Source organism: Amblyomma americanum, chromosome 10, assembly GCF_052857255.1.
Source record: "Amblyomma americanum isolate KBUSLIRL-KWMA chromosome 10, ASM5285725v1, whole genome shotgun sequence".
Lineage (NCBI taxonomy): Eukaryota > Metazoa > Arthropoda > Arachnida > Ixodida > Ixodidae > Amblyomma > Amblyomma americanum.
In genome coordinates, this window is record NC_135506.1 from 148,687,232 (window position 1) to 148,712,022 (window position 24,791).

Consider the following 24,791-nt stretch of genomic DNA (forward strand, 5'->3'; position numbering starts at 1 on the left):
GCACCGTTGATCCCGGATCCTCGAAGGCGCTCCCTCGTCAGCAGTTGTCCACCATGCAGCCTTGTCCTTATCCCGCCGCTGCCAACCAGTTTCTTGCGAGGTTCGGACTGCGGACTCCGTGAAGGTTAGGAATTGGGTCTTTATTTAGAGATTTTGACCCAAAAGAAGAAAACAGGGCCCCTTGGAAGGTACAGACCGGCTCCCCGAGCAGCTGCTCTCTTCCGAAGCCGGAGGAAGACTCTCTTTGTCCGTTGACGGTCGCGTTTTCGAACGGCGTGGTCACGTGACCAAGCTGCGGGTTCTAGGAAGAAAGCGTCCTTGGTGGCCGAATCCAGACCAACCCGTGTTCCGACGCGAGAGGAGTGGGGAATAGCCGCGCTTCGCGACCCTCATAAACAAGTCAAGTCCGAGAGGGGTGCGTCCCCGTCTGAACATGAGCCCCGCGTCCGCGGCGAGGCCGGCACCCTGCGGCGCCGAAGGTAGCCAGGAGCGTTCGCGGCACAGTTTCCGGAACTCGCGGGCCCACAGGCCAGCAGTGTCTTGCAACGCAACAATGCGACGAATGCGGCGCGGGAACGCTGAGCTGCGGGAATGAGAGGTTCACTCGAAACGGCAACGGCAGACCGTGGACCCGGAATTCACGGCAATGGAGGCCGAGGCAATGCGGCTTAAACGTCACGAAGATGCATAACGAACAACAAGGGAAGCCGAAGCAAAACGGCAGCAACGACGATCAAACGCCGTGCTGAGAGCCAGGGAGGCTGAGATCAAGCGCCAGAGCCGTGACATGAATCCTCGAATACGCGGCGGCTGAGTTTTTATGGAGGAAAAACGCTGAGGCGCCCGTGTGCTGTGCGATGTCAGTGCACGTTAAAGATCCCCAGGTGGTCGAAATTATTCCGGAGCCCTCCACTACGGCACCTCTTCTTCCTTTCTTCTTTCACTCCCTCCTTTATCCCTTCCCTTACGGCGCGGTTCAGGTGTCCAAAGATATATGAGACAGATACTGCGCCATTTCCTTTCCCCCCTCCCCAAAAAAAAACAATTATTATTATTAGCGCGGGAAGATGAGGTCAGGCGACAACCGCGGCAATAATAATAATTGGTTTTTGTGGAAAGGAAATGGCGCAGTATCTGTCTCATATATCGTTGAACACCTGAACCGCGCCGTAAGGAAAGGGATAAAGGAGGGAGTGAAAGAAGAAAGGAAGAAGAGGTGCCGTAGTGGAGGGCTCCGGAATAATTTCGACCACCTGGGGATCTTTAACGTGCACAGACATCGCTCAGCACACGGGCGCCTTAGCGTTTTTCCTCCATAAAAACGCAGCCGCCGCGGTAGGGTTCAAACCCGACAACTCCGGATCAGTAGTCGAGCGTCCTAACCACTGAGCCACCGCGGCGGGGCAACGTTATAGTTCCCCAGGTGGTCGAAATCATTCCGGAGCCCTCCACTACGGCACCTCTTCTTCCTTTCTTCTTTCACTCCCTCCTTTATACCTTCCCTTATGGCGCGGTTCAGGTGTCCAACGATATATGAGACAGACACTGCGCCATTTCCTTTCCCCAAAAACCAATTATTATTATTCTTATTAAGGGAAGGAATAAGGGAGGGAGTGAAAGAAGAAAGAAATAAAGGGGTGCCGTAGTGGAGGGCTCCGGAATAATTTCGACCACCTGGGGATCTTTAACTGCACTGACATCGCACAGCACACGGGCGCCTTAGCGTTTTTCCTCCATACAAACGCAGCCGCCGCGGTCGGGTTCGAACCCGTGAACTCCGGATCAGTAGTCGAGCGCCCTAACCACTGAGCCACCGCGGTGGGTCAACCGCGGCAAGAAAATCCTGATTTTAGGGCGCGTGAAACTGAAGTCAAACGTCAGCAGCGGCAGGGAGACCCCGAGATTACAGCAAGTGAAGCCGAGGCCAGACGGCAACAACGGCAAGAAAGTCCAGAAATGCGAGCCAGGGAAACCGAAGCCAAGCGACTAAGGCGTAAAAGCGACGCAGAACAACGAGCGCGGGAAAGGCTAAGCCAGCATGCTAGTACGACAACCATGTTTCACAAACGCTTCACACAGAATTCATTTGGCCACTCATGCTCTGTGTGCGATCGGCTTTGGCACAAGAACGACCTCAAGCCTCTTCCAGAAGCGCATGCCACAGTGGTTGCCGACGCATTTCGGACGGATGTTTCCAGGTTCGAGATGTGCCGCATTTGCATGCAGACCATCCGGCGAAATCGCATTCGTAACTTCTCCACTGCGAATGGCTATGCCGGCGCATTTAACATACATTGATCTCTTGAGTGAGCGACTTGTATCACTGCGAATCCCTTTTATGCACATCCGGAGGTTTAATTCCTCCTAAATGAACTAATCACGCGCACAACCTGGACACATTACTTATTGTGTAAATAGTTTGTACATATTACTTCTCCCCCTGTCCTCTATTCCTGTCCCCTCACCTCTTTCATTTCATTTCTCCATTCTGCCTGCGGTCCTTTATTTCCGCTGCCCCAGCTCAGGTGCTTCAGTATCGATGGCAGATGCCGGGGCTAGCAAAAATCTTTTCCTTCCTTTTTACTATTATTTTTAATAAAACCACTACCACCACCACCACCATCCGGAGGTTGCTGTTTAGCGACAGCGGTCAGTTCGCCATTAGAGGGCCGATTGTGAACGTGCCTATCAACGTCGACAGAACGGTCCAAATGCTGCCTCGAGATGTCGAAGAAGATCAAGCACTGTGTGTTCACATCAAGCGGCGGATGATATACAAGAGTGTGTACTTTCGTGGCATGGCTGAGTTGCTTCCCTGGCTTGTTTTCCTGGAGATGTCTACGTTGTATCGCTACTATCGCATCCGAAACAGTCGAGAGAAGGCAGACAAATTGTGCAACAACCTGGCTGAGCCAAGCGACGAGAATGCCGAACGTATAGACGATCCTGTAGACCACCATAATCTGGTAGAGACAGCGTTGGCCATGCCACGCGGATAACAGACACTCGCCATTGACGGCAGCAACGTTCTGGTTATGGCGCCACGTGAAGGAATAACACCCGTCAGCACTGTGTATGATCGCCACGCGAAGGAGCTGTCGTTTCCAAAAATCTACCTCGGTGAGCCTCGAAATATCAGTCCAGACAGCAAGCCTAGTGTCTACACCATGGCATCGAGCGAATGTTGGAGAACTGACCACAGGGGTGCGACAGCTTACCACGTTCTCTATATGATAGCCAAAGTGATGCGTACGCGAGTTTTATCGTCGGTAAACGTCTTCTTCAGGAACACATCTGGCATGGTCATTGTAACCAAGGCGCAGCTGAACGACCGAAAGTTTGTCGAGAACGCGGTGGATCATGACATCACGTTCATGAACGGTGTTCCAAACACGGTCCAGTACTTGCACCGACACAAGCAGGGCGTGTTCGCCATGATCCGCCAGCTCGGTAAGCCAACTGCGTTCCTTACTCTGTCTGCCTCTGAAATACACTGGGAGGGATTGATGAGGCTCCTACGACGTCTTCACATAGATCCAAACCATCGGCAAGTGCCATTCGAAAATCTCCGCCTCTGTGAGAAGTCCATGCTCGTGAGCGATGACCCGGTGGTGTGCTCAGTGTACTTCGATCACATAGTGCGGGGGATAATGCAGATTCTGCAACACGAGAGTTTCTCTGTTCGCCCCCTATGTGGTCAAGGAGTACTTCAAAAGCACTGAGTTCCAACATCGGGGCAGTGCTCACGCTCATATGTTGCTCTGGCTCGAGAATACGCCCAACGAGGAGCTTGGCCCGCAAATGCCCGAAACAGCCCGTATGGCCGAACATTTATTCTCTCTGAACGCCGAAAGCCTTCATAGACCTCGCTGTCAGACGCACCAGCACACACAGACGTTTTACAAGAACGGCCGAATAAAATGTCGGCTTAATGCGCCTTCCTGGCCGATGGAAGAAACGCGAGTGGTTATCCCACTCCAGCCTGCCCATACTGAAAAAGAAAAGGAGCTTCACAAAACGTTAAAGGAGTGGTGCAACAAAATCCAAGACGCTCTTGAAACAGCAGTCTACAAATCGTTCGAGGATATGCACCGCCACAATAACGTCGCAGGTGCCGAAGAATACATTGCAATCTTGCTGGCGTTTCCCGCCCGACTCTAGTGTTGAAACAGAATTGTGATCAAGTTAACTTTAATTTCTTCAGCCCATGGATAGCGTCTGTACTGAACTATAATATGGACCTACAGGTCGTCCTAGATGTCTATGCGAGTGCGGCATACGTGCTCGAGTGCGTGAACAAGCCAAACCGAGGCATGTCAAACCAGCACAAACATCTCTGTGCAGTTGTCGACGAATCTCCACACTCGAGCGTAACCTACACCTAAGCCCTCCGACAACTCAGCGTGAAGATGCTGAAAGCAGTCGAGATCTCGGCAAGGAAGCTTCCTGGTATCTGCTCAGCCTCGGCATGTCGCACGCGAGTCGCGTCGTGGTCACAGCCAACACCTCGTGACCGGAGGAACGAGTTCGCGCCCGCAAGAGTCGGGAGTTGATGGGTCGTGATAGGCTGGATGAGAGCAGCACGGACGTGTGGTGCAAGACGACCATACAGACCTATGAGGCCCGCCCGGAAGATAAGCTGCGCTCACGTACGCCTGACGTCGCTCAACGTTCGACAACGGCCGACCCTGCGGTTCTTCGCTACCACGCCTATTCAGTGTCCGACGTGCTCAAGTGCGAGCGCGTGCTTCTCTTCCACCCGTTTCCGCGCAAGGTGGATATCCTAGACACGAAAAAGTTCGTCGAAATTTACGACAACTGCGTGTCGGAAATCCTGGCTGTCACAGCTCCCTTCAGCAGTCCTCACATTGATCTTGCAGAAATGGAAGAGCTTTATAAAAACATACTCAACGAAGAAGCTGCTCAGCGAGAGGCTTTCGACAGACAGACAGAGGTGAGGCGCAGGATGACCGATCTACTCGTGGACGTAAATGACGACTCCGACATCCTCAGTGAGGTCGACGAAGGAACGGCCATGCAACAGACTCAGCGCGAGAGTGCTCAAGCGGCTGCCGCGAGATGTCCAGCCGTCCAGATGCGCACCGACATCATGTCCACCAACGTCTACTTGCATCGATGAGGATGATGAATGCGCGCCAATTTGAAATCGTACGCGAAGTCATTCATCGCCGGGCCACGCCCGACTCGGAGCCCTTGCAAGTCTTCTTTACCAGAGAAGCCGGTTGTGGCAAGACGTTCATGCTACGCACTACCATGGACGTTTACAACCGCTATTTCAGAAGTGCAACACCGGGATGTGAGCATCAACTCTTTCGTTGCCTGTGCGACCACCGAAAAAGCAGCCGTGGCAATCGGTGGGGTTACAGTGCATGCCGCCTTCAAACTCGTCGTATATGGCAAGAATCCGGACAGGGGTCTCAGCTCGAGCGACGCTAATTCCTTCCGCTGCATCTTCAAAGACGTGAAGTGTATCATAATCTACGAAATTAGTATGATGTCGGCAGACACGCTCGTGCTGATTGATCGCAGACTTCGCACAATCTCCCTCAAGTACACGGAATCGTTTGGTGGATTCGATGTCATTCTATGCGGCGACTTGAGGCAGCTTCCGCCGGTCAGAGTAGCTGAGGTGTATCTCTGAGGAGGTCTAAATTGCACCAGTGTCCTTGATACGGAAAGTATGCCGTGGCATAACCCCTCCTTCTTCCAACTCAAAGATGTGCGCCAGAACGACGAGAGGTTTGCCACCACACTGACCAATATCAGGGAAGGGACAGGTCTCGCTCTGAACGAGGTGTCTCTCTTGAAAAGCCGCTTTGTGACCACCGAAGAAGCCGAGAACAACTGCCCATCCGAAGTGCGCCTCTTCTACACAAGCGAAGATGCTGACGCCTTTAACATCGCGACCGCCGAGGCCTGTACCGAATACGTGATACACTACCCGGCTATAGACACCACTTGTGGGCACAGGTCCGACGAGGAGTACACTAACGCCAAAGTCAGAGACGCCACCATTTCCAAAGTTGAGATGGCCAACTTGGCCCCTAACATCCTGCTATGCCTTGAGAAGCCCTACATGGTCATACGGAACATCGACGTATCTGACAGCCTCGTCAATGGTAGTGCGGGGATCCTCAGGCATGTGCAAACGGACACAGACATGCAACAACCCCCTGCGCTTATGGATAGAGTTTCCCAATGGTGTGGGTGCAGCGGCCCTGCTGAAGGGACGACGCTCCCGAGCCAACGATCCTGATATTTGCGGTAATTGGATTCCCATCGAGCTCATCACCATCGCGTGCCACTTCAAAGGAAATGGTCTGGGCCACATAACCGTAAGGCGCAAGCAATTCCCCCTGGTCCAGGCGAGCGCCATAACCATTCACAAGTTTCAGGGTGGCACCTACGATGAGGTTGTGGTCGATTACTCAAAGTCGCGCAATCAGAAGCTCGTGTACTTCGCTGTCAGCAGGGTTACCACCATCGACGGGTTGTACCTGACGAACAAGGACTACGACCATCGGTTCCACCATTTCAAGGACAACCCGGATCGCGCTCTTGCCGACGAGCTCAGGAGACTCGGCAACCATCGTCTCCAGACCATCACTAGCGAGTGCAACACGATGCTGGCAGAGTACTTTGTCACCATGGGCTGCGTCAACGAGCGCTCCCGGGGTGCACTCTCTCTGGACGTCGCCAAGGATTTTGTTCTCGCAAACACTACCGTACTGTGTTTCACCGAGGCCTGGATGGACCGGAAGTCTCCCTACGATATCGATAGGTATCACTGCATCAGCGCGGCGGAGCGCTGCGACAACAGCGCTGCCGGTGTGGCCATTAATGTCAAACGAGAGGTGCAGGCGGAGGACGTTTTCCTGGTCCAATAGGTCTACGAGTACGGTGAAGTTTGTGCTGTGCGACTTGGCATTGTGGTAGTTGCGTGTATATACATCGCGCCCGGAACCGGTGACACGGCAGCGGCAGACCTTATCGTGAGAGCGCTGCAGCCCTGCATTGGGAAGGAGACATTGTTGGTTGTCGGAGATTTCAATCTGACCGTTCGGATATCTAGAACATTTACGGACATGCTACACGTGCGGCTGGTTTGGAGATGGCTACTCCTATGAACGCAATTTCGACCAACCGCGATACGTGTATAGATCTGGCGTGTTATAGCCAGGGCACGGTTAAAGAGGTCAAGTACTGCAGCTGCCATTTCACAGACCATAAGGCGATGCTTCTTGCGGTCGGTTGGAAGAAGCCAGCAGAAGAGCAACCAGACCAGACTACGTACCAATTGACGAATTGAGAGGGGGTGCCTACGCGGATGATGCTGACACGGGTGCTGTTGACACCATCGCAGTCATAGCTTGATGAAAGTGCTCTTGAAGAGGGGGGACGACATTCATCCAAGTGTGTCATGCCAGAAGAGCGATTTGTAGTCCACAATGACTTACACTACGATGAGTGAAAATGCCAGTGCGTTGTGTGTGTGTGTGTGTGTGTGTGTGTGTGTGTGTGTGTGTGTGTGTGTGTGTGTGTGTGTGTGTGTGTGTGTGTGTGTGTGTGTGTGTGTGTGTGTGTGTGTGTGTGTGTGTGTGTGTGTGTGTGTGTGTGTGTGTGTGTGTGTGTGTGTGTGTGTGTGTGTGTGTGTGTGTGTGTGTGTGTGTGTGTGTGTGTGTGTGTGTGTGCTGAGTGAGCGAGATACTCAATGCGTGTGAACGCTAAAGGAAAAGGGGAGCAAGAAACGTTGTAGTGTGCACAACACAGTGCGGCAATGTAGAATGTGAGAAGTACTTATTAGAACAAATAATTAGAAAAAAGTTGTGCTGTGGACTTAGACGTGTTGTATTATGAAAACAATCTCTTTGTGTGATCAAGAGCATGCCGAGCGAATGAGTGGGCGGTGCAAACGGGGTGCCATAACGATATCGCGTTTCACTATTAAAGGCGAAGCTTAAAACAGGACACAGACAAGAAAGACACACCACATGCGCACACTACCAACTGTTTATTCTATGGAAAAGTGGCATATTTAAACAGTTCCGCTCTAGCATGATACTCATCCCATTATCACTTCGAACCCAGCACGTGGAATGAAAAGCTGCTACATCAGGATAACAGACTATATACTGCAGATTAGAATAACAGATACCTCTGATCAAAAGAATTAAAAACGAAAAAAGGCCATCTCTTAACAAAAGCAGTGTAAAACAATCGTAGCAACAGCAGAGTCATACAGGAGAAGCAAAAACAGTCAGAAACCAAAAACAAAATATAAAAAAGTAAAAACAATAACAATCGTAGCAAAAGCAGAGTCAAACATATGAAGCAAAAGCAGTCAGAAAAATAAAGATATAACCAATAAAAAAATTAACAACCCACCTAAACAAACAACAGACGCCGCTAGAAATGCTAGGCTGAAAAGTAGCACAGAACATGACGTCACAAAAAACTGTCTAGAAAGGAAACTTCATTTCTACGGAGGAATACCGAGGCGTCGCTGACACATGTGCTTCCTTTCTTTTTATCATAAAGGCCTCAAGCATTTCACGCGCCACCTGATCGCGACTCCTGCCCAGAATCCTTATTCCGTTAAGCACCGGCTCACACTTGCAGTCTCTACAATGGGGAGGCAAATTTGACCCGCCTCCGCTTCCTAACGTTTTCTCATGCTGCCGTGCCCTGTCGTTAATGTAGCGACCCGTCTGGCCTATATAGACCCTTCCACACGTCAGTGGGATTTCATAAACAGCTCCGACAGCACAGGATACGAATTGCTTGCCGTGCCTGTTTTCGCACAGGGCTTTCTTCTTCTGGCCGAACCGCGAGCATAACCCGCTCAGCTTTTTGGGCGCGGAGAAAACGACAGGAACGTCGAACCGGCCAGCAACCTTCTTCAAACTGTGCGCCACTCGGTGTATATAGGGGACCACTTGTGGTCTTTTTGTTTCCGGCTTAGCAAGGGATTTTTTCTTCCTGCCTTTAATTTTTGAAGGAGGGTCTCTGCTACGCTGCAAACGACAGAACACGGGAAGCCAGTCATTTGAAGCCTTTCGATCTGATGGTTGAAGCTAGCTTCAGCCATGTGAGCACAGGACTTAAGCAATGCAGACTCGAGGCAAAGAGAAGTGATAACCCTTTTTACTGTCTTTGAGTGCGGTGATACGTACGGAAGCAGTTCCATTTTTGCTCGGGGGGAATACATCCAACACACTCGCCCGTCTGAAAACTTGATATTAATATTTAAAAAATGCAAGCTGTTGTTGTCTGGTAGTTTGTGAGTAAAAGCCAGTCCTTTTTCGTGTTGTCTAAACGCGGATAAGATTCTTTCCACTGTGCTGGGGAGCGTCAATGCAGAATTAGTAGTTTTTAGTATCACCAAGAAGTCATCCACGTATCTAAAAATTCGCAGGACTGGGCCACAGTCAAGGGAAAAAGATAAAGCACGGTCAATGGTTGATAAATATATATTACACAACGCCGGGGCAACACAGGAGCCGATGCAGATGCCTCTTCTCTGCGAGTACATTTCTGTTTCAAAGAAAACAAACGTAGACCTAAGGTAAAATTCTAGTAGCCCTACATAAACGGAACCACAGCTGAATGGGATCTCGTAGATAATTCCCATCTTACAGGCTACAAACTTAGGTCTGTGGTTGACTCCGCACCCTACTTTCTTTTGCAGGTTATTGTTAGTTATTCGGCATAAACGAGACAGTTTACATGGGGCGGAAAAGAACACGTTGACACCAAATTTCCCTCCCACCTTCTTCAAACCGTGCGAAGTCTTGTGCACATAAGGAAGGACTTCAATCTTCCTCCTCTCGCTTTCAGTGAGTTCTTGTTGGTTTTGTTTCAACCAAAGGGTTTTCAGCAAAGATTCCGCAACAGCTTTCAGAAGAGCAGGAGGAAACCCAGCAGACTAAAGCCGGTCTACCTTACTGGTAAAACTACATTTCACCGTGTGTGGACATGACTTGACAAGCGAGGATCTTAAACATGAGGTTGCGATTCCCCTTTTTACGAGCTTTCAGTGGCACGAATCATAAGGTAGAAGAGCCTTCTTAGATCTTGATAAATAGGCCCAGCATAAATGGCCCTCTGTATGAAAAAAGAATTTCAAGTCTAAAAACTGTAAACAAGAGCTTTCCGGGAGCTCAAAAGTAAAATTCAGATTAGTGGCTACGGATTTGAAGGTCGCCAAAATTTTATTCACAATCATTTGTAGACTGTCGTCAGGGTTAATATTCAAAAGGATTAGGAAATCGTCAACGTATCTGACCACATGCGTGATCCGGTCATCAGTGAGAACGCACGAAAGTGCAGTGTCAATTTGAGCTAAAAATCATCATCATCATCAGCCCTACTACACCCCCTGCAGGGCAAAGGCCTCTCCCATGTCTCTCCAATTAACCCTATCCTTTGCCAGCTGCATCCACCCTTTGCCTGCAAACTTCTTAATCTCATCCGCCTATCTAACAGTTCTGCCGCCCCCTGCTACGCTTACTTTCTCTTGGAACCCACTCCGTTACCCTTAAAGACCAGCGGTTATCTTGCCTTCGCATTACATGCCCTGCCAAAGCCCATTTCTTTCTCTTGATTTCGACTAGGATGTCATTAACCCGTGTTTGTTCCCTCACCCACTCTGCCCGCTTCCGATCTCTTAACGTTACACCTATCATTTTTCTTTCCATGGCTCGCTGCGTTGTCCTTAACTTAAGCTGAACTCTTTTCGTTAGCCTCCACGTTTCTGCCCCGTAGGTGAGTACCGGTAAGATTATGCTGTTGTACACTTTCCTCTTGAGGGAAATTGGTAAACTGCCACTCATGATCTGCGAGAATTTGCCATATGCGCTCCACCCCATTCTTATCCTTCTAGTTATCTCCCTCTCATAATCCGGATCAGCTGTCACTACCTGCCCTAAGTAGACGTATTCCGTCACTATTTCTAGGCTCTCGCTGCCAATTGTAAACTGTTGTTCCCTTGCTAGGCTGTTGAACATTACCTTGGTTTTCTGCATGTTAATTTTTAGACCCATCGATCTGCTCTGCCTGTCTAACTCGTTGATCATGATTTGCAGTTCACCTCCTGAGTGACTCAGCAAGGCAATGTCATCAGCAAATCTCAGATTATTTAGGTATTCTCCATTTATTCTTATTCCCAACTGTTCCCAATTCAGGCTTCGAAATACCTTCTGCAAACATGCGGTGAACAGCATTGGCGAGATCGTGTCTCCTTGCCTGACGCCCTTCCTTATTGGAATTTTATTGCTGACTTTATGGAGGACTATAGTAGCTGTGCAGTTGCTATATATATCTTCCAGTATTTTGACATAAGGCTCTTCTACCCCCTGATTACGCAATGCCTGTATGACTGCTGAGGTTTCCACTGAGTCGAATGCTTTCTCGTAATCAATGAAAGCTATATATAGAGGTTGGTTATATTCTGCGCATTTCTCTATCACCTGATTGATAGTGTGAATATGATCTATTGTAGAATATCCTTTACGAAAGCCTGCCTGATCATTTGGTTGATTAAAGTCTAACGTTGCCCTGACTCTATTAGCGATTACCTTAGTAAATACTTTGTAGGCAACGGATAGTAAGCTGATCGGCCTGTAATTTTTCAAGTCCTTGGCGTCTCCCTTCTTATGAATTAAGATAATGTTTGCATTCTTCCAAGCTTCTGGTACAGTCGAGGTCATAAGGCATTGCGTATACAGGGTGGCTAGTTTTTCCAGCACGATGTCCCCTCCATCCTTCAACAGATCTGCTGTTACCTGATCCTCCCCAGCTGCTTTTCCCCTTTTCATTGCTTCTAAGGCTTTCTTTACTTCATCTTTCGTTACTGGCGGGATGACGCATTGCTGTGCACTGCTGTCTTTCTCATTAGCGCTCTGATTACATTGGCTACTGTACAGGTCTGTGTAGAACTCTTCGGCTACGTTAACTATCTTATCCATATTGCTAATGACATTGCCCTGCTTGTCTCTTAATGCATACATCTGGTTTTTACCTATGCCTAGTTTCCTCTTCACTGTTTTTAGGCTACCTCCATTCTTTATAGCATGCTCGATCCTTTCCATATTAAACTTCCTTATGTCGGCTACCTTGCGCTTATTTATTAACTTTGATAGCTCCGTTAGTTCTATTCTATCGGTAGTGTTAGATGCCTTCATGTTTTGGCGCTTCTTAATCAGATCTTTCGTCACCTGAGATAGCTTCCCGGTATCTTTTCGAACTGTCCTACCGCCTACTTCTACTGCGCACTCCGCAATTATTGATGTCAGGTTATCGTGCATTGAATGAACATCAAGATCATCTTCCTCAGTTAAAGCCGAGTATCTGTTTTGCAGCGCTATCCTAAACTCCTGTGCTTTCCCTCTTACGGCTAACTCGTTAATGGTCTTCTTCTTCGCTAGCTTCTTCCGTTCCCTCTTCAAGTCTAAGCTAATTCTAGACCTTACCATTCTATGGTCGCTGCAACGCACCCTTCCGAGGACGGCCACATCCTTAATGATGCCAGGTTTAGCGCATAGTATGAAGTCGATTTCATTTTTAATCTCACCATTGGGGCTCTTCCAGGTCCACTTCCTGTTTTCTCGTTTGCGGAAGAAGGTATTCATGATCCGTAAATTATTTCTATCCGCGAATTCGACTAATAACTCTCCCCTGCTATTTCTAGAGCCTATCCCATAGTCACCTACCGCGTGGTCGTCAGCCTGCTTCTTGCCCACCTTCGCATTGAAGTCGCCCATCAGTACAGTGTACTGCGATTTTACTCTATTCATTGCTGATTCTACGTCCTCCTAGAAGCTTTCAACGGTCTGGTCATCATGGCTGGATGTGGGTGCGTAGGCCTGCACCGCTTTCAGTTTGTACCTCCTATTCTGCCTAATTACTATAGCTGCTACCCTCTCGTTAATACTGTAGAACTCCTCTACGTTGCCAGCTATATCCTTATTAATGAGGAAACCCACACCTAGTTCTCGTCTATCCTCTAACCCGCGATAGCACAGTATGTGTGCGTCCTTTAGTACTGTATACGCCTCACCTGTCCTCCTAACTTCGCTAAGCCCTATCACATCCCATTTAATTCCCGCTAGTTCCTCGAACAGCACTGCTAGGCTAGCCTCACTAGCTAAAGTTCTAGCGTTAAACGTTGCCAGGTTCAGATTCCAATGGCGGCCTGTCCGGAGCCAGAGATTCTTAGCACCCTCCGCTGCGTCACAGGTCTGACCGCCGCCGTGGTCAGTTGCTCTGCAGCCGCTGGGGACTGAGGGCCGAGGGTTAATTGGTTTGATCATAGAAGGTTGTGGCCAAGTACTACACCAGGGTGGCCAAACCCTGTTCTGGTGAGAGAGTGCGTTGTCGGTTCTGGTCACCGAGATAAGGCCGCACTCCAGGCCTGGTTATGCAATTCTATCGACACGCGGATTTTTTTTCTTTTTTTTTAACCCGGTGGAGAATTGCGCGGCACCAGGATTTGAACCCCGGTCCTCTTGCACGCGAGGCGGATGTTCTACCTTTAGGCGCCACGCTCGAACCTATACAGATACCTCGCCGTTGTACATAAAACTTGTCCTTAAACGTTACAATGGTACAAGAAAGATAGAGCTTTAACAATTCAAGAAAACCATCGATTGAAATGCCGCAAGTATTCTGGAAGGATACCACTCCCGAACGTTCGATGCAGTTGCGGACCGCCAGGAACAACTTGTCGTGGGGCACACAATAGAATAGTTCTTCAATGTCTATTGAGAAACCTGAGTTGATACTTGACGAGTTCTCACTCAACATTTTCACCAATCTATCAGAGCTGCTGATCCTGTACGGATCTTCAGATGTCAGGCTCTTCAGGTGTCGTTGCAGATACCTGCTGACAATTACTTGCCAAGTACCTCTTTCCGTCACGATGGCTATTATTTGTAAATAGAACCTGTAACAGTGTGGTGTAGGTGCTGGGTCGATCACCACGGACCCCTCTCGCAACCGCTGCAGCCGAAGAATCGCCGGATTGCCACCGTTGCCCGTGCAAATGCCCAAGGAAGCCGAAGCACGTCCGACCGGCGCCGCAACGCCCGCTTGGCAGCACTACCGTGAGCCGCGGACGTTTTCCGGGAAGGCTGGCGAAGACGTGGATGATTGGCTCACCAATTACAAGCGGGTGAGCAAATACAACGGCTGGGATGCCACTCTTCAGCTGGCCAATGTCGTCTTCTTTCTCGATGGCACCGCGCTAACTTGGTTCGAAAACCATGAGGCATCAAGCGCTCGTCCTGTCTACTTCTATGTCCGTGTGTTTTTGTTGCGCCCCTGTGTCCTCCTGAAAAAAAAAAAGTTGGGACCGCTTCATGGAAGAGCTTCGCAGCTGCTTCGGGGATACTGTTGCCAAACGAAAATGCGCTGAGCAGTCTTTGCTTCAGAGAGCGCAAGTGCCTGGAGAGACCTGCACGACTTACATAGAAGAGGTCTTGAAGCTGTGCAAAGTCGTTAATCCCAGTATGTCCGACGAAGATCGCGTTGGTCATCTCCTCAAGGGCATCGCAGAGAACGTCTACAGCTTTCTTATTAGTAAAGAAAATTTAGACTCGCCCACGGATATCATCAAGCACTGCCGCACCTTTGAAGCTCTAAAACTGCGTCGAATTACTCCCAAGTTCGGTCGCCTGCCTAACGTCACCACCGTCGCCAGCGTGGATTTCCACGAGCCTGTGAATGCGGCGACTCTCCCTGACGTCATTCGTCAAATCGTGCGTGACGAACTCTCCCGGCATCAAGATCTTGCGCGCCGCAGTGAGGTCCCGTATGGGAGCTGTTCTCTGCAGGCGGCTCCCGCCTACCGCTCCTCCCCTTGGAGTTTGTCTACCCAGCACCTCCACCACACTGTTACAGGTTCTATTTACAAATAATATTTACAAGGCAGGTCGAGAGGAGCCTGGTGCGCCGGCGGCAGGATACTTGACTTTCTCTTCTACTTCCAGCCGCCGCACGTCTTTATTCCTCAGAGCCCCTGCGCAGCACGTGACAATATGTTTGACTCTGCTTTTGCTAAGATTGCTATCGTTTTTTACTTTTTTATATTTTGTTTTTGGTTTCTGACTGCTTTTGCTTCTCCTGTATGACTCTGCTGTTGCTACGATTGTTTGACACTGCTTTTGCTAAGAGATTGCCCTTTTTGTTTTTAATTCCTTTGATCAGAGATATCTGTTAGTCTAATCTGCAGTATATAGTCTACTAGCCTGATGTAGCGGCTTTTCATACCACGCGCTTGGTTCGAAGTGATAATGGGATGAGTATCATGCTTGAGCGGAACTGTTTAAATATGCCACCTTTCCATAGAATAAACAGTTGGTAGTGTGCGCATGTAGTGTCTCTTTCTTGTCTGTGTCCTGATTTGCGCAGCCGTTCATTTCATCATGCACCAACTCGCCCCTCAGGCCGTTATTCTGCGAAGCTTAAGCGTCCTCCAATTTTTCAGCTTGCGAATTTACCAAGCTAAGGGGATCATTCTATTTACATAAAATTGGTGCAATAAGTAGCCCTCTGTGCCCCATCTGTGGTGTTCCTGAAGATCTGCCACATTTGATCTCCGGCTGCAAACGCTTCAAAAATCATCGCAGGACACTTTTAAGTGCTTTAGGATTCCCACATGATGGCTCTGTGCCCATCGAGCATGTCCTTGGACCCTGGAGGAACGCGGATTCGGGTGTGCGCAGGACAAAAGCGTTTTTAGTGTTTTGAAGAGGCGCGGGTTTGGTGCACATTCTTTGACAATTTTGTGTGTGCGTGTGTGTGAGTGCGCGAGTGTGCTTGTTTTCACCATTCACCCTTTCTTTGTCTCTTTTTTTTCTTTTCACCATCCTCTTCTCTACCCTTCTCTTCTTTCACCCCCATCTGGAGTAGCATGCCAGACCGACAACCAGATAGACACCTCCTATACCATTAAAGTTCTTTTCCTTCCTTCTTTCCTTCCTTCCCCCCAAAATACCCCGCCTCACAGGTGACAGAATTAAATTTGTATGGTATATGGTGTATGGTGTAAGAGGTTGAATGCCGAAATCGACACATGAGCTATGAGGGACGCTGTACTGGATGACTCCAGATTAACATTGTACACCTGTGGTTCTCGACATGCATTGCAAGGCACAGTTCACAGGTGATTTCTAGTTAGTCTCTATGAAAAAGCGGCCTCCACGGCCGGAATTGAAGCCATGTTCTCGAGTTGAGTTGCCGCCACCCCTAACAACCGAGGCACCGCGTTAGATTCAAAAGATTACTTTTTAGGCAAGTAAGGTAAACTGCCATTAGTTTCCATTCTTTGACCATTTAAAGCAGCTTAAACTGTTCTGGTGTACCGTTTCGGCAGTGACATGACCCGTTATACAATGGGAAAGTTATATTTCCAGCTTTATCAGCAACGAATGAATCTTTTGAAGCTAATAGAGTTAGTTCTTGGGCTAGTTGGTACTTTTGATTGAAGCTTATATTTTTTTCTGCGCAATGGCACACAGCCCAAGAATGGAAGAACGAAGAGAAGAAGGGCGACCTCAGCTCTGTGTTCATCCTTCTTCTCTTAGTTCTTCCTTTCTTTGGCTGTGCCGTTGCACAGAAAAAAATCTAAAAAAATGACGTTCAATTTCGAAGCCAACTACACGCCAAATCGGGAGATAGCGGCATAAAATCCCATGTTATTAGGAGCACAAATTGGATGCCGTGCCCTTTAAACCCCTGTGCGCACCCTGACTGCCCTGCGTATACGTGAGGCTCCTGCTCCCCCTTCATCTGTCGTATGCGGTCTCGGCGCAGGTTCTACGAGCGAGGCTTCCGCGTCGTGGGCGTCGAATTCGTCGCGAGCGTGGCTCACCGCTTCTTCACCGCCCATGGCCTTCCCGTCGTCGAGGGCCGCTGCCCCGTCGCCGGCTGCAAGATCCTGCATGTGGGTGATGCCACTGTTCAACCACGCCGCACGTTGGCCTTGCGGTTGCGGGTTCGCGCATGACATTTCTTCCTCGCTACGCATGCAGCCTGCAAATATTTTTTCCCTGTCTCCTAATCCCTCCAGGCTTTTCAGCAAACCGACTTGTCTAACCATGCATGGCATAAATGAACTTTTTCCACGAATCTGCTCCCACACTCGCGGACTGGGTCGAGGCCGTTCCACTGGCTGGGATCACACCTGCGGTCCCGCAAAACAGGGTGTAGACTTATGCCTCACGAGCGAAGGATCGAGCAACTGACTCGGGTGCAGGCAAGAATAGAACAGCCAGCCGTGGCTTCACGTGCCACAGCCCCGCGCCTTCTTTGTTTCCTTTCTTTGGCCGTGTTCTAGGCGCAGCCAAAGGAGGGTGCTACAAGGGTTTATTGGGACGCGCCCATTGATGGCCTCCCTCGTCCCTCGGTAGCCCAGGCAGGTGCGCAGCGCAACCGCTGTGGCTCCTTGCTTGGGCCCCTTCTGCAGAGGGCGGTGGAGACATAGACGCGCTGGTTTGCTTCTTTTTCTTTGGGAAAAAACAACGCACCCTTTTGACACGGACAGACACGACACAGCGCTGACTTTAACTAGTTTTTTTATTTTTGTTGCACAGCGACACAATGTATATATATATATATATATATATATATATATATATATATATATATATATATATATATATATATATATATATATATATATATATATATAGGAAAATTGGGCGGGAAAACATGGGGAGCAGTTGCTGGGCGTGCGCGCGGCAGAAACATGCCGAAGGTGAAAAAGACACGAGAGAACAAAGCTGTACCTGGGAACAGACTAAAATGGAAGAGGTGGTAAATCATGAAGCCGATAGGCAGTAACAGAGTAACAAATGACAATATGCGAAGCCAACATCAAAACAAAAACAATAAAACAGCCAAAAGGCTGTTAAAAGCAAAATGAAACTGAAATGCAATAAAAGATCCGAAGAGGCCGCTAAAACCACGAGGACAGAGAACTAATGCGAAAAGGTTCGATAAGACGAGAAGGTAAATTCAGAAACCACGAAAATTAAAACTTCGAAGTCAGTGAAGACCCGCCGCGGTGGCTCAGTGGTTATAGGGCGCTCGACTACTGATCCGGAGTTCCCGGGTGCGAACCCGACCGCGGTGGCTGCGTTTTTATGGAGGAAAAACGCTAAGGCGGCCGTGTGCTGTGCGATGTCAGTGCACGCTAAAGATCCCCAGGTGGTCGAAATTATTCCGGAGCCCTCCACTACGGCACCTCTTCTTCCTTTCTTCTTTCACTCCCTCCTTTATCCCTTCCCTTACGGCGCGGTTGAGGTGTCTAACGATATATGAGACTGATACTGCGCCATTTCCTTTCCCCCCAAAAAAACAGCTATTATTATTTTTAAGTCAGTGTAGGACGACCTATTTACTATAAGTGAACGTGGCTCAAATGTCTAATTACTGCTTTGATAAAGCTAACGATCGTATGCTTACACAATCTTCTAGCTATAGAACGTCAGCGGCTTCTATTACCGAATTCTCCTATCCATGCGGCACCCAGCCGCGCAGGAAAGAAACGGAGAGTGGAGATGCAATAGCAGACGCCTCTCGCCAGCCTAACTGAAACACGTTCGCATAACTTTCATAGAGGCGCAAGAACCGAAAGAAGCGAACCAGAAACCATATCTGCACCTTTCCGCAGTCCGCGTCAATGCAGTGACACATCATTTCATAAATAATCTTCGCACTGAAACGATCGGCGCCGCAGGATTGGCTGTATTGGGATTCTCCGTGGATCTGGAAAAAGTCACACTAACGTTACTATTTTTTCTATTGCTGGTGCTAATATTTCCTGTCTTCTAGTCTCTGATATCTCCTCCTAAGGTTACTAAGGTGTAAACCTCTGCGCATGTGTTGTGCTCGTACTTGCCTTAAATTTACTATCGCATCGTCGGCACGCTTAAACTGCAACAGCTGGGATCAGAGTGCCCTTCAAGGTCGTGGTGTTAAGTTAAAGCTATCTCTAAATGCGTGTAGAGAAGCAACTCATGGTTGCCGGATTTTTTCGCCGCATCTTTTCTCGATGGTTGAGTGGCACCTGGCTCAATACTGCACCGCGCGCGTTAATGCGAGTTGCACGACAGTTCGCATATTCGGGGCCGGTGGCCGGATTGTAAATTTGCGCACTTAAAGCATAACTCCCGTATTTGTATTGCGTGGATTGCAAGGAGGCGACGACCGGCCGACAAGGCACCCGTTACACAAATGAATTTATTCCAAATAAGGTCCGCTAAGGGCGCACGCCTAGAAGCCAAGTCCATTCATACAGCGGCGCGACGCGCTCTGAAAGGTATGCATTGCTCGCTCGCAAAGGTGCCGTTCGCATAGAGGAGCTCCTTCTAGATTTGATGTGCATCTACATGAATCATCGACATTCAGAGAAGTTTTAAGATTCACACCCAGCTGCACTTGCTGTTAAAACCTGCTAAGCACTGAATAACAAGCCACAAAGGCTCAGCAGAAAGTTAGCCAAGAAGTCTGTCAGGAATTTCTTTCAATAGATTTGCACATTGTTGTAACAAGAACTCGATGTTTCAGTGTCCGCACGATAGGGACATACTTTACATAATGTTGTGCCTGCATCCGACATACTTCTCTTGATATGTCACTTCTTGCACTATTCTCACTTTTTTACTATACTTCTTCCTAAGCCTTAGTAGGCAAATGCGGCAATGTTCGAGCAGTGCAGAATAATAAAATAGTATGACCAGGGGAAAAAAGATATAGGAGCCGTGCGTCATAACTCAAAAGCATCTCTTATGGCTTGCCCTGTAGTGAAGCTTCCACCAAATGCAAACTTCAGCACACACACAGGCAAGGTTATTAACGTAGCTTTTGGGTTGCTATGCACCCAGTCTTTGCGCTGACACTGGAGCTGCGCTTCATGCATTATGCCTTCACTACGAGTTGGCATACCCATTAAAATTATTTTTGAATTTTAAGTTTGTACACCAGTGTTCGCCTGCCTCAGACCCACATCATTATTATAATTAGCGTGCACTGAGGAGGAATTTTGTTGTTCTTCCATGAGTAAGCATACTCACATAGACGCTATGCGGGGAATGCCTTTATTAGAAACCACAGAAGAATGACACAAGTTTTCACTTCAAACAGCGGTGCCAAACACGTCAGAACCTTCTCCTAGTTTTCAGCGGGGAGGGAACAGTACCACGCTCTATCAGTGATGCCGTTCGGATCAAACATCAGAGTACGCAAAAGTTTAGCGTAAGTGCGAAGTGGCTTTTATTGTTGAAAAATGAGGCTGCCGTCTTATGGCACTCACCCGTCTCAACCATTCCAAACACAACTTCAAAGCAATCGCACCGATTCACTTGCAAAACATTATCGCCCTTATGAAAGCTCATTGCAGAAAATGCACACCAATCTCCACCAGCAGCACCCATACAACACTGGTCAGCATCCACGCACAGCCAAACCTGAGGTGAATGAATTACGGAGCACCTACACAAAAACCCTGCCTTCTGTCTTTCTCTCTCTCTTTCTCTCTCTCTACACAAAAACACTCTTAATGTGAATCCTTGCTGAGCTACTTAGCGCACACAGCAAATGGTTTCTAAGCAATAAGCTAAAGACATAAACGAGACATGAAATGTGGTTGGCAATAAAGTGATGTGGGTTTTCATCAAGCCGCATGAAGCCTTCTGGACAGCATAAGTCATTCATTTAAGGGCACAGGGTAAGCCCTATACTTCCCATGCATTTTAGGCCATGTTGAGGTACAGGTTTCTCCCTAACTAAAAACAGTAGCCTAATAATACATATATCATTGTTTGCCAAATTTTGTGCTCTTTTTACTGAACTAGAATATTTGAAATGTGTTGAAAATTCGATTTTTAATAAAATTTTTTCCGGTAGTACACAAATCTGGCCTTTCTTTGCGCATTTCAAAATTCATAACAGAATAACTGCTCAGTGAAATTGCTTAATTCTAGTTCAGTAGTTGGCAACACTTATGTAGATGATTGCAAAAAAAATCAGCCGTCTGTCTTGAAAGGCATTGGAAATAATGGTACCTTTGTAAGAAAAAACACTGTTTTGAGATAATAGAGCGTAAAGAGAAAAAAGATGTCAAAAACCATTTTTTATTCGCAGAAACGCCTCCATAGTAATTGGTTTAATAGCCCCCTGCTTCGTAGTCACTGTCGCCGTCATTTTTTCGCTTTTCGGCTTGTCGTTTTGACTGTCGGGCCTCTTTTGTAAGCTGTCGTGCTGCTCGGTCCGCAATGTACATACGCTTATGGTCAGCTTCCCTCAGCCACTTGATGGTGTTGCTCCCTGGGTTCAATCCACACGCCTTCAAAACGTTGGCCCGTGCGATGCTACCATCATTAAATGAAAGAACAGCATCCAGTGTTGCCATCCGTAGGGTCCGAAGCCTAACAAACACATTCTTTGGCGCGCGTTCCCAAACAACATGGTTGAACGACTCATTTGCATTTTGAGTTCGCCCATGCAGGCACTTCTCTAGGAGCTCAGCCTTCGATAGCTCCCTATAAATGGGTTTGATAGCCTCCAAGACAGATGCAGGCAAACTCTCCTTGTGGAAAAATGGCTTGCCCTCTGACTGACTTCTGTTGAAGGCACACCACGTATCAGGTCCCTTTGGGCAAAGTCCATGGCATGGGTCATCGTCTGTGGCCGATAAGTGGAAGAAGGTTGCCCAAACGGCCTTTCGCATTTCATCCAGGTTTCCTACATTTCTTCTGATGGCCAAACCATAGTACGTCTGGAGCTTGTCTATTACTGCATCAGTCAGTCGGCCTCGGCCCGAGAGGCTCTTTCCATCAGAGAGTTTTCCTGCTTTGTTTCCTTTTTTTAGCCTTCGTAACCTTGTGCCCATCCTTTTTTGCACGTGCCCTATGCACTCAACCTTGGATATTTCAACGGAATCACCATATGGCATTTGTGCCTTCACAGCCATAAAAGCCTTGCTGTCACCATCCCCAAGGTATTTGACGTATCGAACGCCGTGAAGCTCCTCACTCCTGCCGAAAATTTTCAGTGCTCCTGCGACTTCCATTCCACCGCTGGTGCCTTGGTAGTTGCTTTGGCACACCTCTCTATGAAGGGGGTCACTGTTTGTATCCTTGATGCAGCACTTTGGACAACGTTTAGACAAAACCTCCCCATCCAGCATTTTCCCAGAGTCTACACTGGTCGCAGAGACTATGCCGTTATTGGAAGTACGGCCTCGCTTCTGCCAGCTTCCATCAAGAGCAACTGCGATGTCTTTATCCCCCTCATTCAGCTGCACAGCTTCGTCGGCTGCCCTTTTCATCGACTCCTGAGCAGCACCTTCGATGTGACCTAGAAGCTCGTGATTGTATTTCGCAAACTTTGTCGGCGGCTTAGGAAGGTTTAGCATAGCACAGAGTATATTTCCTGCAGCCATTTCCTTACCAATGGACCTCAAGGCATACACTAACCTGAGGTTGGCTTCATAGAGGCCAGAAGTAGTTTTCTTCGACGTCTCAAATCGTTGTGCGGCACTACACACTTCACAGTTCAAACTGTAAACGCTTGCAACACCTACCCGTTTTGTCACAATTTCGATGAGCTCAACACTTCCACCGCACTCTCTGCACACACAAATCTGTGTAATTGCGGCACAAATGCCGTCCATGTCCATTAAGGCATATTGGCTGCTGCTCTGTAGCACATCCTCTACCTGGAAGCACAGAGAAAATCTTGAAAGCTTCGATGTCGAGGAGCTGGCGCGTTCGGCGTTCGGGATCTCATTCGGTCGTGGACATCCTTTTGCTTTTTCACGATGAGCGTAGCGGTTGCCGTGAAATTCACGCCTGACGAAGGCCTTCTTTGCCCTGGGCATCTCAACTTATCAGCAGCAACCAACACCGGCACAATTTACAATACTGATAGAAAGGGATAGCACTCGGACGCAGCTGCATGAAGGTTGCAGAAACGTGGAAAAAACGTGCAAAGCGTCTCAGGATTGTCTTGGCTAAAAAAGAGGAACTGTACAATAGTTGCCAGACAATTTTTTATATGTAGCTGATTTTAGACAAGTTTTGAAATCAGGTGGTGGACTTTTTGGTTGAAAAAATTGACGTTAATCCTGAAAGGGGGCGTGGCCGCTCACTACTTGGTTTGGGAAAAAGCGTTTTTCAGCCGTAAATATGGCTTTCTGAGGAAAGTGCGATCATGGAACATGTGTAGAAAGAATTGAACTTCTAAAATTCCAAAAGAAAAAAAAAACGATTTTTTTCTAATTTTACCTTACCCTGTGCCCTTAAGTTGACACCAAACCTAAGCCTACAAGATACAATGCGTGGGGAACATGGGTCCTAGAAAATGTTTAACTGATAAACAGGCTTTCATTCTAATGGTATTTCACTGTATACTGTACAGATTTAACTCTTACGTGAAGTGTGGCCCTAGGTTAGAATTTTCGTACATTAGGGCAAATTTATGTAGTATTTACCTTTATGGATGCACACTCTACTAAGCTGCAGGATAATGAACGATGATTTAATACTTATTGAAATACCTGGGTTCAGCTTAAGTTAAGGACAACTCAGCACGTAGTCTTTTGGAAAGTATGCCTTTTCACCTCCGCGTTGTCACGGTACGCCCCCACGTACACGGTCTAGGCCTCCGCGCCTCTGCTTTCTCAAGTTCCTCTGAAGGGTTACCATTTCGGATTTAGCATGAGAGCAGGCGAACTCACGCCACCGAGGGAGGCAGCCGAAACGATCGATCACGCAAGTTTTGTGGGATTACTTCGTCGAAAATGCACTGTGAACGCTCTATCCATGCGCAAGACTGAGTATCGATCTTGGAAAGCTTGTTTATCTTTGTGCCATCACGTTGCACATTCACATCCCCTTCTCGAAGGGCCATCCCCTTCTCGACACAGAAAGCTGAATAATCTCAACTGGGAACATAACATATCGTCGACTCGACATGCCCATTGCTGACTGCTACACACTAAACACAAACCAACCCGGATGGGTGCTTTTGGCTTGTCCTCTAGCGTCCTCCCAAATCGAGGTTCGGTATACACCGTTAGTCTAGGGGTAGATTTCAACACCAAAAAATACGGAGGTTTTACGGTTGGCGAAGGGAGCAGATTGGGTGTAGATTGTTACACCAAAAAAATACGAAGCACTTGCGGTTGACAATGGGAGTATATTTGGTGTAGATTTTTACACCAAAAAATACGATGCACTTCCCGTTAGCAATGGGAGGTTTCAATCGCGGCGATACGCTGAGCGGTGGCTGCGGTGTCGTGTTTATGCAGGCGCCGATTTTGCAACGCCGGCATCTAGGAAGAGGTGGTGACAGCGGTCCGTTTTTCTATATTGCATTTTTGTTCTTTCTAACAGGGCTACTAGAACTGCTAACTATATAGGCGGAATAGGATATAAAGTTGGGCTAGTTGGGTTACGTACATTTTAAAGGAAAAAATACAGCGCGAACATAGACGACGGCCTGTGTTGTGCACCTCTTCTTCGTCCGTCGTCTATGTTCGCGCTGTATTTTTTCCTTTAAAATATAGGCGGAACGGTGCTAGTTCGTTAATCACAAGAATCAAGTTCGAATGCGCTTTGTAATCATGAACAAAGCCCAATCGAACTTCCATTTTGAGACATAACAACCAGCCCCGTTCCGTCCATGCCGTTACGAAGTAGTAGTGTAAGGAACAGGGCAAGAACGCTGGATACAAAGTGCATCGGACCGCTGTCTTCACCTCCTCC

The 24,791-nt window shown here is 48.2% G+C and overlaps 1 protein-coding gene and 1 pseudogene across 3 annotated transcripts in view; both read left to right on the forward strand.

The window, feature by feature from the left end:
- LOC144106297 (putative thiopurine S-methyltransferase) overlaps window positions 1-24,791 on the forward strand; it is a 452,029-nt gene that overhangs the window by 174,735 nt on the left and 252,503 nt on the right. For all 3 annotated transcript variants that reach the window (XM_077639080.1, XM_077639078.1, XM_077639079.1), the window contains one exon: window positions 16,834-16,963. In XM_077639080.1, coding sequence (XP_077495206.1) covers window positions 16,834-16,963 — 130 coding nt within the window. The remainder of the gene's footprint in view (window positions 1-16,833; window positions 16,964-24,791) is intronic.
- On the forward strand, window positions 647-4,513 carry LOC144107340 (uncharacterized; annotated as a pseudogene).